Here is a 14,096-nt window from a genome sequence, read left to right on the forward strand (position 1 = left end):
GATTTACTCAAAAAAAATATTCCTCCCCTAATTAATAACAAATCAAAATCATAACCAATTTTATAGCATATTTTCTTAAACTTCTCCCTCTTTGGAATCATCAAAAAAAATAGATTAAGAAAAAATTTAGAAAACTACATAAATGTTCCCTAAAAACATGAACATAAATTAGCACAACTCCCCCTAAGAATATTAACACATGTTTTCCATATCTCCCCCTATTCAAAATGCCTTCTAAAAGATTTAACAAGTAAAATATAAAATCAAGAGGCATCACAAACGAATAATACCGAGCTCAAGCCTTTTTTGCAAAAGTTTTCTTCATTCGAAGACTTGGTAAAAATATCCGCTAATTGATTATTAGAATCTACAAATTCAAGAGTAATATTATCATTTTGCACATGCTCTCAATAAAGTGATGTCTAATATCAATATGCTTAGTCATAGAATGATGTATAGGATTTTAGTCAAATTAATAGCACTAGTATTATCACAAAATATAGGCACATTATCAAACTTATTCAAAATCCAAAGAGTTGGTAATTTAAAAGGCCCCTGCAGTACCTGAGTCGTTCACTCCCAAATGGAGTTGTAAGTTAGACCCCCGCAACAACTAACAACTGCAATATATTCCCGCTTCGGTAGTGGATAAGACAAACAATTTTGCTTTTACTAAACCAGAACTAAGGAACTACAGAAATACAAGTCCACTAGTATCTTACGGTCAAGTAAACTACCCGCAAAATCCGCACAGAATAATCTTACAATTAAATTAAGCATTCTAGGTTACATAAGCTAATCGATAGTAACAAGCAATATAAAAATCCTTTTAACGGCATATAAATGTGATTCCTTATGACAAGATTGAAATCTAGCACAAAGATATACACTAAACATAATATCGGGTCTACTAGTGGTTAAATAAAGTAAAGATCCTATCATACCTCTATAAGTTTTTATATCCACACACTTACCTTTTCATCCTTGTCAAACTCAGTGGATGTGCTCATAGGAATTTTTGCAGTTTTACCTTCATGAATTTGAATCTTTTTAAGCAAATCCCTGTGTATTTTTCTTGACTTATGAAATATCCAATCATTCAGTTGTTTGATTTGGAGTCCAAGGAAGAAGCTAAGTTCTCCTATCAATACTCATCTCAAATTCACTATGCATACAACTTAGAAAATTCTTCACACAAAGACGGATTAGTAGAACAAAAAATAATATCATCCACATATATTTGTACTAAAAGCATATCATTTTCTTTAGTCTTAATAAAAAGAGTAGTATCAATTTTACCCATTTTAAATCCATTCTCAAGCAAGAAATTACTAAGTCTATCATACCAAGCTCTTGGAGCTTGTTTTAAGCCATAAAGAGTCTTTTTCAACTTATAGACATGATTAGGAAAATCAAAACTTTCAAACCCCGGAGGTTGTTCTGCAATAAACTTCCTCCATGATATAACCATTTAAAAATGCACTTTTCACATCCATTTGATACAAAATGAAATTCTTATAAGAAGCAAAAGCAAGCAACATTCTAATAGCTTCTAATCTAGCAACGGGTGCAAAAGTTTTCTTTATAATCTATTCTTCCCTTGACAATAACTTTGAGCTACAAGTCTAGCTTTATTTCTAATGATATTTCCATTTTCATCCATTTTATTTCTAAAGACCCATTTAGTTTCAATTATAGAAGCATGAGAGGGCCTAAGGCTAACTCCCGAACTTTATTCATTTCAAATTGATTTAATTCTTCTTGCATGGCTAAAAATCCAAAATTCATCATTTTTGACATCTTTAAAACTTTTTGGTTCAATTTGAGAAATAAAAGCAAGATTATTAAACATATTAAGAGAGGAACGAGTTTTCACACCTTGTTTGGGATCACCAAGAATTAATTCTTTGGATGGGAAGGAGCATACCTCCACTCTTTAGGTATGGATGAAGAACCAACTTCGTTCTTTTCGATTAAGCTCACCTCTTGCTTGCTTACTTGAAACAATTTTCTTGCCTTTGTCACTAACAAGTAAATCTCCAAAATTTCCTTCTGAAACATCACTATAAATAGGCTCATTAGAAATAAACATTGCAAGATTCATCAAATATTACATGCATAGATTGCTCAATTTACTAATGTTCTTTTATTGAAAACTCTATAAGTTTTACAGTAGAGGAATAGCCAAAGGAAAATACCAACATCTGTCTTAGAATCAAAATTTTCAAGTTTTTCTTTATTATTCAAAATAAAACATTTGCAACCAAAAACTTTGAAATACCCAATATTTGGAATTTTGTTATGCCAAAGTTCATAAGAAGTTTTATCCAAAGAAGGGCTAATTAAAACTCTATTTAAAACATAACAAGCGGTGTTAACGGCTTCCACCCAAAAGTATGTAGGTAAACCATACTCATGCAACATTGATCTAGCAAATTCTTGCAAAGTACGATTTTTCCTTTCAACTACACCGTTTGTTTTTTGAGGAGTTCTTGGAATGGAAAAATTATGAGAAAAATCATTTTCTTCACAAAAAGTTCAAAAGATTTGCTATCAAATTCTCCTCCATGATCACTCCAATTTTAGAAATCAAAAAAAACCCTTTTCATTTGAACTCTTTTTGCAAAACTAGAAAAGCTTTTCAAAGCATCATCTTTATGTTTTAGCATCAAAACCACAAGTAAATCTTGAAAAATCATCAACTATCACAAAGGCATAATAGTTCCCTCCAAAACTAGCAATTCTAGAAAGGTTAAATAAGTCCACGTGTAATAGTTGAAGGGGTCTAGTTGTAGAGATTACTTTTTTAGATTTGAAAGAGGATTAGTTTGCTTACCTATTTGATTAAGCATCACAAACTTTGTCTTTTTCAAATTTAAATTTGGGAAGACCTCTAACCAAAGAATTCTTGGAAATATTTGAAATTAAGTACATGCTAGCATTTCCTAGTCTTCTATGCCATAACCAAGAATCATTATGCAAAGCCAATAAACATTTATCATTAATAGGACAATCATTCAATCAATAGTATAAACATTTTCATCTCTATTTCCAACAAATATAACTTTTCTATCACTAGCATTTTCAATGATGTAATTCTTTTTATCAAACACAACTCTAAAGCCTTTATCAACACAATTGACTAATACTAAGTAAATAATGCTTCAAACCATCAACCAAAAGTACATTTTCAATTAAAATAGAAGATTCATTACCTATACTACCTTTACCAATTATTTTACCTTTCTTGTTGTCACCAAAGGTTACAAGACCTCCATCCTTTTTGGAGAGAGAGACAAACTTGGATGGGTCTCCTGTCATGTACCTTGAGCAACCACTATCCAAGTACCACTTGTTTTTCTTAGAGGCTTTCAAACAAAACTCATCGTTTTATTCATCCTCTTTGTCACTATGAGCCATGAAGCAAAAATTGGCCACTTCTTCATTATCACTCCCACTTTCTTCTTTCATCGCTATCATCCCAAGTAGCTTCATTGCTTTGTTCTTGGATTTCTAGGATGATTTTGAAAAAAGGACAATCGTTCAAATATGACCCGGCTTCTTGCATTCATAGCATATGACCTCATCCTTTTTGCTCTTTTTACCTTTTGACTCTTTTTGGTTGGAGAGATGCTTCTTGAATTGCTTATTTATCTTTATTGAAGTTCTTATACTTACGTGAAAGATAGGCAACATCATCTTCATCAAGGTCATATTTCATCTTGGAGTCAACTTCTAAAGAGATGGTCTTTAAAGCTATACTCTTTTCTTTCTTTTTCTTCTCATCCTCCATGTTTTTTTCTTGATCTTTATCTCATGCGTCAACAACAAGCCCATGAGTTCGTCAATGGAGAGAGATTTGAGATCCTTTGCCTCTTGAATGGCGGTGACTTTAGGCTCCCATTGTTTAGGCAAAGACCACAATAACTTCTTTATCTTCTCAAGATTTGAGTACTTTTCCCAAGTCCTCTAAAGCATTGACAATATTAGTAAATCTAATAAACATATCGGAAATAGCTTCATTTTCATCAATTTTAAACATTTTATATTGATGAATTAACATGTCAATCTTTGTTTCTTTTACTTGACTAGTTCCTTCATGAGTAATTTCTAATTTTCCCATATCTCTTTAGCGGTTTTGCAAATTAGACACTCTATTATACTCAACTTCATTCAAAGCACAAAATAAGCAATTAATAGCTTTGGCATTTAAAGAGCATGTTTTTTAAACCAATTAAACTAATTAATACACTTTTTATAAATAAACAAGAAAAATTCAATTTATGCAACAAATAAGATGACAAAAAATTATAATTATTTAATTCTATCAAATTTTAGCAAATAAATAAGAACAAACTAAAACATACAATAAATTTCTTAAATTAATTGCAAAAATAAAAAGGAAAGAGTTATAGAAGAAACAGTGTTGGAATTGTTGTTCCGAGCTCTACTCTATGGACATATTAAAACACTAAGATTTTCAGTAATTAAAAATTGAGTTTGTTATCATCAAAACATTGATTAATTAATTAATTAATTTGAGATTAAAGGTCAAAAAGCCAACAAAATGTTTATCATTTTCAAAGGTGTTTAAATAATCTTCTATAAAAAGTAGATATATTATTAAAGGTTTTTTCAATACCTCCGGTAAATATATATCTTTTTCAAAAGTTTTAATTAACCTTCAACAAAAAGTACATATTTTTCAAAGGTTTTTAAGATCATTCAATAAAGGATAGTATCTTTTCCAAAGGTTTATAATATCCTTTGATAAATGTATATCATTTTCAAAAGTGTTTAAATAACCTTCGATAAAAAGTAAATATTTATCAAAGGTTTTTTCAACACTTTCAATAAATATATATCTTTTTCAAAAGTTTTTATTAACCTTCGATAAAAAGTACATATTTTTCAAAGGTTTTTATTTATCTTCAATAAAAAGTACATATTTTTTAAAGGTTTTTCCAAAACCTCTAATAAATGTATATCTTTTCCGAAAGTTTTTTTATAATCTCCAATAAAAGATTGTTGAAATAGGTCAATTTTCTTGTAGTGATTATATATCTCTAGCTAACAATATTAATACTATTATTGTTGTTACTTTTAAAGAAAATAAAAGGTTAGGACTTATGAAACCTTCCAAAATCTACACAAGATTTTCGTCATTTATTTACACATTTTCAATAAACTAATTACAAGGAAAAAGAAATAAATAAACATAGCTGATAAAGTATATATAATATCAATGTTGTAGTGAGATGTTTGATTCCCCTCCCCTATTTATGAAAGAAAAGGGAAGAAGAAGGTGAGTAGGAAAAAGTGCAAAGGAAAAAAAAAGTAAGCTTCCACGTGATTTTCTTTTTCCATTTATCTTTTTACTGAGTTGATGCACTTGGTTGTAAATATCAATCTTCCTGCAAAACAAGAAACTAAAATTAAATTAAAAATGTAAGAAGAGAAAATATTGAAAGATACGTATATATATAGTTCATGAATATGCCTTAGAATCGAATTTCTAAACTTTTAGTCAATAATACATAAAGATTAAAATATCATCATGTTCGTATAAATAAGATAAATATATAAATTAAGTTAATGAATGGAACATTTTATTCTAATATCTATCGCGGTATGTACATTGTATACTTCAAAACTTTACAAAATTTTAATTATGATCCTATCGTTTGAGTTCTTTTGTTTATACTAGGTGTAAAATTTTACCTTTCAAAATCTAAATAAAACTACATGATTTAACAATTGCTTAGGAAATTAAATTTGATAATAGGCTTCAGGAAAAATTACATGATTTCTACTTAGTTTCCCTAAAGTTGCTTTTGGCATTATATATATATATATATACTTTTTATCAATATTTTCAAAATCAAGTTAAATTTTGAAAATTGAAAATATACTTTTAAAAACTTTTTTTTAACCTTTGGAAATAAATGTTTATTTAAAAAAAGGTAAAAATCATAATTAGAAATTTAAACATAAAACAAAAATAAATTCCAAATTATATGAATTAAATCCTAAGTATTTTGATTTTAAAAAGAAAAATCCTAAAGTACTATTTAAAAAAAAAAAAATAATCGTAATGGAATGGGATATTGAAATTCGAAAGCCCAATATTAAATTTGAGTTTATTTACCAGTACTAGGTTGTCTTGTCCAGACGTGCAGCCAGGTCGCCGTGGTGGAAGTTGTTGGCGTTGGGTTCTCTACAAATTAAAAAATTAATTTCAATTTCCATCAACAATATTACATTAATGATTAAAATATCATTTTTGTTTATTTTAATTCTATTCCATTTATGTCCTTGTATGTATAAATTATAATTTTAGTTTTTTCAAGTTAATTTTTTAATTTTGATTAAATAATAATAATAATAATATTTTTCATACCATGAAAGATATGTAAATATAATTTTACAATTTATAAAAAGAATGCTCATAAAAACCAAATTTAAAAAGAAAAACTAATAAAAAATAATCATAAGAATTAATGTTAAAATTTATTAAAATTACATGGATCAAAATTAAATGAAATTTAAGGACCAAAACATATTTTAATCTTAACTATACAACTACAATAAAACTGCTAATTTAACAAATATTTTTCTTTCCCTTTTCTAAAGGAGAGGCTACCTGAAATTTCGGTCGCAGAGTCTCAAACATTGCCATTGTATTTTGATACCCTCCAGGAGCTCCTTGCTTTAGTTTCCACATAAATGAATTAAAAAAATATAACAATATCTAAAGGAAATATATTATAAATTAAAATTACAATTTTCTTCTAATAATATTGGTTAAACTTGTAAATTTATTAATGTATAAAATACTTGAAGGTATATTATTGTCATTTGGGCTGGACTAAATTATCTTCTCTTTGGTTTTTAAAGATAATTTATTTTTATTTTATGTCCTATTAAGTCCATTCTTAAGTCTAAACTTTCTTAACTAATAATTAACTATTTCATAAACCGAAATTTCATTGAATATTTAAACTAATAGTGTTACAAAAACTAAATTTAAAAAAAAAATAATTGTCACCTTCAACCTAATTTTTTTTCTTTTTTTAATAATTGAAAAGCGGAGGATCGAGTTATCAACTTTTAGATTGATAATTTGTATCTTATCTATTAAGTTATATTCGAATTGTGTTGGAAATACAACCAAAGTCATACATTTAAAAGATAAGAAAATGATAGTGAATAATAAAGTGAGGATAACTATGTCCAACAACATTAAACTTTCTAAAGTCATATTGGGTTAACGTCCAAAGTGTCACTTTCTCTAACAAATTTAATCAAAAAGTCAAATATTCGTATAATTAATAACATAAAAAAGAAAAAAATCCATTGAACTAAAAGAAAGAAACAAAATATCTATGAAACACAATTAACTAATAGATGAAAGTAAAACAAAAATAAAAATGAAAACTCAAAAATAGAAAAAAGAAAACTAAAAATTAAGATTTAAGATTTAATTTGGCTCTCTAAATAAAGTAGGTAGGTTAAAAAGCAAATTGATATAAAACTTATACTATTAACTTTTGAGATTGGAGATTTGATTCTTAAAATAAAAAATTAATAATAAAAACAATAATAATAACGACAATTTCTGCACTTTATTTTTTTGTCATTGTTTTATATGACTGGGCCAAGCTTTATGAAATATGGACCAGCCCAAGTTCTTATTCTTGGAGATAAAAAGAAAAACATGATTGAGAAAATATGTTATCTAATCTATTTGGAAGTGATTTTAAAATTGCCAAAAGATATATATTTTTTATTTTTAAAATCATTCAAAAATATATTTATAATTACTAAATATTAATTTAATTTTCAATTTTACACTTATAAATACGATTTTTTTCATCAAATTTAGTTTTGAATGATTAAAAACATGTTTCACGATGATTTTAAAAATGACAAAAATGATTTAGTCATTTTAAAATCACTTTCAAACATACTTATTAGGTTATAAAATCACCTTGCATAGGGCCCAGTCTGCTGAATCAAAGAATGCTCTTTCATTATCCTGCATCCAAACACCACTTTTCACTCCTCTATTTCCTCATTTAATTAAACAAACAAATTTATACTTTTTTCTTATAAGTAACTAACAAAGTGATCGGTCAGAACCGGTCAAGACTATTTTCACGATGAACTTGTTAATATAATACAATGTTTTAATAATTAAAGAGAGACTAAAATAAAATATGACTTTGTATAATAATATAGAAAAACATAAAACGACTTAACTAACCTTTGAAATCAAGGGTTTCTTCCTTGGCACCAACCCTCCGTACTTCTTCCCCGTGGAAATTGCCTATAAATAAAAATAATCGATCCAATTTAATCTAATTAATAAATAAGAAAACTAATAATTTAAAATTCCAGGTTGTCAAACGGGTGTCGTAAAAGAGGAATTCCACGTGGTACGATCTTTGACAGGCCAACAACTCCATCACCTAAAACGGCGTCGTATATGTATACAGTGTACGTGTACCCACCGACACCCACGAAACGGCGTTGGCCGACGAAGCCACTCTAGTTCTAAAAGTGTTTTTTTTTTTTTGAAAAATCATCCATAAAAGTTTGGTAGTAATTACAAATACATCTTCAAATTTTCGAACTCTAAAAATTAGACTCCTAAACTTTTATAATTGTTAAAATTAGATCCTCAAATTTATAATAATTATAAAAATTGAACTAAAAAATGTTGAAAATTGAAATTTTAAACTTATACAAATGTTACAATGTATACAATTATATAAATTTGAAGGTCTTATATAATTTTGAATGTCCAATTTTTAAAATTGAAAGATTAAAGGTATAAATGTAACTATCTCCATACTTGAAGAGTGGTTTTTACAATTTGACATTTTTAAAAATTACCTTTTTTTAGTTTAAAATTTAGTTTGATTTTTTAAAACACATTTAAATAACAAATTAAGAAAGTAAAATAACGTTTAGAAACTTAGTTTTCAAAAAAATCAAATAACAGAATTTTAATTTTTCTTTTATTTTAGAAAATTGAGTTTTCTTAGATTCTTCGACAAGATTTAAATTGAAAATTGAAATAATATTTTCTTAGGAGTTCGAAACTGGATAATTTAATTGAACTTAAAAATGAAGAAAAAAAAAAAAAAGGTTTACCTCCTGATCAGGGGGTGAAGAGAAGCTGTCCCCATACCCACCATTGAACTCTGCCATTTCAATATGCAAAATTTACACAAAAATTGAAGAGGGAGATTTAAGAAAGAGGGGTTTTTAATTTTCTTATTGAAGTGTGAGAAGGCAACAATGGGGAATGAAGGATTCTGTGTGGAACCAATAGAAATACATCTCCAATTTATAAGGAGAGAAAGAGAGAATATGAAGAGAAATAAAATAGCTTGAGGAGGGAGGAAAGGGAGAGATTCAAGTGAAACAAAGTGGAACAAAAAGGGGACCAACGCACTGCAAAATGTAAAGAGAGAGATAGAGATGAAGGAAAGAGTAAGAGGGTAAGATAAGAATATTTTAAAAAATAAAATTAAATAATTAAATAATTAAATAAAATAAAACGTTAAATATTACCTTAACCTTTCTCATCAAGATCATCTAGTCAAAAGTGTTAAATGCTTGTCAAGTTAAGTATATAGATCCATTAGTTTAGATATATGTATTAGTATCTTTCACAAGTAGATTGCTTGAATTTAGGTTAAGTTTATCCTAGTCCAACGGTAATATGAAGAGTGAACCTTGTTTGATTATATTTGGTGTTGTTTATTTGTATTTTACATTCATACTAACGCATGGAACCCATTTTCAAATCTGTAATAAAAAAAAACATAAATTCATTGACAAGCAAAACGTGCTCAATACAATTGCATTTAGAAATTACGTTGTATTGTTATCATTATCGTTATGGTTACCATTATTATTACTGTTTCAAAAAAAATTGTAATTTTGACACATTTACTGTTATCGTTTATCGTTACCATTATAATTCGACCCTCAAAGGTAACACAATTTTAAATAAACGCGATAAAAAAATAATTCAATTATATTTGCTATTCATACTCATTATAATTGATCTATCAATGAAACTTTATTACGGTTACATCAATTTTTATTACGATTTGGTAAACATGACCTTGTGAACTCACTCTCTTATTTGAACTAAGAATAATGTTTTCTCTACCTTTTTCTTTTAAAGGTTGTACATATGAATATTCACTTCGTAATAACAAAAAATCATGTCGTAAAAAATTTATAGATCAATTTAACCTAGTAGATCATGACAAAGAATGACGTATACCTACTACCTTGTAGGATGGAAATAATTCATAATATAGTTTTTCCATTAAAAAAATATATTAAAATTGTGATTCAGGTATAACATTTATAAATGTTACAAAATAGCGAGAATTTGATCCATTTTTCATACAACAAAGATTGAAATGAATCATGTTAATTACTGTTAAACTTATATTGACAGAATTTTATCCACTTTTAACCTATAAAAATAGTTGTTAAACTATTCTTCCATTGGTTTTTTTTCATATTATATGTTGATATATGATAGAGAAAAAGTAATAATTTAAATTAGAATTATGTGGGTTAATTATGTTTTGTGGGAAAGTTGACTCTATCTAACATTTGTGGGATGTAATAATATTTATTTTTATTGGGTAAGGTTAGGTTATAATGGCAAATTGTCTATCCAACGAAAACGCATGCGAACGATACCCTTTTCACACGTGCCAGTCTCCAATCCGTTACCAACAAGCAATGAAGCAAACAACATTAAAGTAAAACCAACTCAAACCTTTGACGAATTAAAAAGGCCTGATTTATAATGATGAAACAAGAAAGAAAGAAAGAAAAAGTGTAATCAAAAGCAAACTTGTGATGTGTTTTTTTTTTTTTTTTTTTTTTAATTTTGCCCCAAGAAAATATCTATATTGTAGAATATTCTTTGCTTTTCACTAGTAATTTCTATTATTTTAGTTACAGTAATTGATGAGATGTGGAAGGAAAGACTCACGTGGGAAATGATTGACAAAAATAAAATTATTAGTTGACTTTTTTTGTAAAAAAATTATTAAAATTAATTAAATTTTACTTTTTTTTGTCACTATTAAAATTAATTTGAAATATTTATTTCATAATTATTTTAAAATAATTAATAAAAATTAACATAGAAAAATGTGGTAAAGAGTTTAGTGAAAAATCAAGATTAAGGGTAAAAATGTAACATATTAAATTTTTTTTACTAAATTAAAATCAATCCTAAACTTAAAAACTAAAAATATAACATTTTGAAACATAATCAAATGAAAATCAAACTCAAAATTTAGGGGGAGAAATATTATTTTCAAAATAATAATAATAGTAATTGTCGGGAGAAAAAAAATTATTAATGGTAAAATTGGATCAGAGGGCAAAATGGTCATCTTGATGTAGGATATCAGGTTTAAGAGAAAAGCTGGACAGAAGGGTGGCAGGGTCGAGCCCATACCACTTGCTCGACCTTGATTATTGTCGAGCCAAGCCTAGCTGAGTCCTAGGGTTTCGACAAGTCCAGGAGTAGGGAAGTATTCCTAAGAAAGAAAATGATTAGAGGATGAGGAGAAAAACTATAAATAGGTCGGAAGAGTATTGGAGGAGATAACTTAGAAGTTCCTATTTTTCTCTATTTCATAATTATGATACTAACTTAGGCATCGGAGGCCTTTTTTTCATTTTTAGGCCCTCTCTTCTTTAAAATTACAAATGTATCGTTAATGTCATATGAAGGTCAGATGTGTTTTTCTCTTGACCAAAATTTGACATCAACAAAAATAATGAAACATTTTTTTTAAAAAAAAGTTTGAGAGTTCCAGTAATGTTGTATATTCTAAAAATAGGATCAATTGATTGATTCTTTCTTTGTCAATGTTCTCCACGCACGTGACAATCGATTACAATTATAGAAAAAATCAAAAGTGAAGGAAAATTTTAAAGTCAAAGGATGTAGAATTAATTATTACAATAAACACAGGCAATAAAATTCAAAACATAAGTCATAATTAATTCGAATTCATATTTAAACCATTATCTGTTAAGTTATATCTGCATTTAATAGTAGAGATAAAAGGAACAAAGTTAATTTAATTATACTAAATGGTATCTTGCATGTTTTTGTCGACATTAAGTCTGTTTTTTCTTTTTTCTTTTCTTTTCTTTTCTTTTTTAACAAACATTAAGTCTGTGTTTTGTACTAATAGTTTCTGTAATGTCAAAAAAAAAAAAAAAAAAAAAAAAAATCTCTGTGTTATGTTTTTTGTTTTTTTCCATTGAATTTAGTTATTTATTTATTTTAAAACTTCTACTCCTTCCTGATTAGTCATAACTATCTTCCCCTTTCTGAACTTTCCGTTTTTCTGTGTTTTTATTAGGGGAATTGCAATGGTTATCAAATTAAATATGGGAATATCCTAAAAACTAAAATCAAGTTACTCATATATATATAAAGGGAATCAGATTTTAAACTTTTTTTTATTCCAAATTATCCCACAATTAAAATTATGATTTATTATTGTCATATCTAATGTTAGAAAGTATAGGACTCCATCTATACCATGTTTGATAGTATGAAGTTCCATCTCAAAATCAATTGACAATCAAAGGGGTAACCCATCTATCTTATAAAGAGTGTGAGTCCTCTTGATTTTTTCAATGTGGAATTCTCAATAGCACATTTTTCCAATTTACGTTCTTTTCTCATCAAAGAATACGATTGAGCAACTTCCCCTTCCTCATCGTTGAAGATTGGAGCGTTCCTTTCCCCTCTGAAGCATGCTACATTAATATTGCCTCCTTCTCCTCCTTGTCGATGTGTGGTGGCTCACCATTGCTTTCATCAGAAGTCACCACCAAATACTTCCTACTTTGAGAGATTTGCATCTGCACTTCCTTTCTGTGTATATAATTTTTAGTGAAGTTCTACCTCTAGCCACATGTTCGTCCACAATGGTGACAGATGGGAATAGCACCACCAACTCTTCCAACAAGATGACTGAATTTCCAAACCAATACCAAATCACTTAAACTATACATATTATTCACAAAAAGGGAATTAAAATTTGAAGTACCTCAAACAGAGCCAATACAAATACAATGCAATTGTCCTGTATATTGTTGCTTTGCTAATTTGATTGAATTTCCATTTAATGAATTTTCAATCCAATTTTGGTATGGATCCCAACTGAATGGTGTGGTAAGTTGGGATGAGTTGGATAGAATATCATTTTTAAGATCTCAGTATAAGTAAAAGAATGGTTACCTTACCTTCTTGAGAATTCTTGATTGGAGAAATTGAAATTTTATTGTTTCAAATTTCAACTTCTCTGATTTTCTGTGGATGAATTTGGATGTGTATATGGTTGATTTGGAGCATAATGGAACTTGTATTCATGTATTAGATATTTGAAAGAGAAAAAAATAAAGAAAGAAAGAAAGTTTTATCCGATTGCTCGTAAAGAAATTCATGTATTCTACTGAATAGTTTGTGAGGTTTGCTAGGTGGTTTTATTTGATATTAAGTATTTTGTAATTCCTTTTGACTGTCATGGAATTATTATCTAATTACTATCTTATTGATATCTAATTACCATCATTGTATTATATACTTATGTATCAATGTGAGTTATATCTTATTTTAGGCTTTATATTTTTGTATTATTTTGTAGTTATGATTAAGTTTCCAATAGTTTAAGCATGGAAAATCAAATATGGTTATATGATTGACAAGAGTTCTATCTGATTGTCATGTGATTGTTATCTGATATTCATCTGATTGTCATGTGATTTAACACTTTGTGATCTCTATTTGATTGCTATGTGATTGTCATGTGATATTTATCTGATTTCTATCTTATTGACATGATTTTCATTGGATATTAAATACTTTGTAATTTTTATTTGATTGTCATATGGTTGATATCTAATTTTTATCTGATTGTCATGGTTGGTAAAATTTGTAGCTTGTACTTTTTAATTTCATGGGTGGCATCATGATCTCCCCTCGTAAACTACTTAGTATCAATGTGATAGATTGTTAAGTG

The 14,096-nt window shown here is 27.7% G+C and overlaps 1 protein-coding gene across 1 annotated transcript; it reads right to left on the reverse strand.

Annotated features, from left to right (window-relative positions):
- Positions 1–5,127: 5,127 nt before the first annotated feature.
- LOC120088222 lies at positions 5,128–9,476 on the reverse strand. Its single transcript, XM_039045366.1, has 6 exons — positions 9,160–9,476; positions 8,267–8,329; positions 7,991–8,038; positions 6,644–6,709; positions 6,149–6,217; positions 5,128–5,414 (listed from the first exon to the last, which is right to left on the reverse strand). The coding sequence occupies exons 1-6, from the start codon at positions 9,214–9,216 to the stop codon at positions 5,406–5,408; spliced, it is 312 nt and encodes a 103-aa protein (XP_038901294.1). The 5' UTR covers positions 9,217–9,476; the 3' UTR covers positions 5,128–5,405.
- Positions 9,477–14,096: the final 4,620 nt, after the last annotated feature.

Source organism: Benincasa hispida, chromosome 1 (assembly GCF_009727055.1).
Source record: "Benincasa hispida cultivar B227 chromosome 1, ASM972705v1, whole genome shotgun sequence".
Classification (NCBI taxonomy): Eukaryota; Viridiplantae; Streptophyta; class Magnoliopsida; order Cucurbitales; family Cucurbitaceae; genus Benincasa; species Benincasa hispida.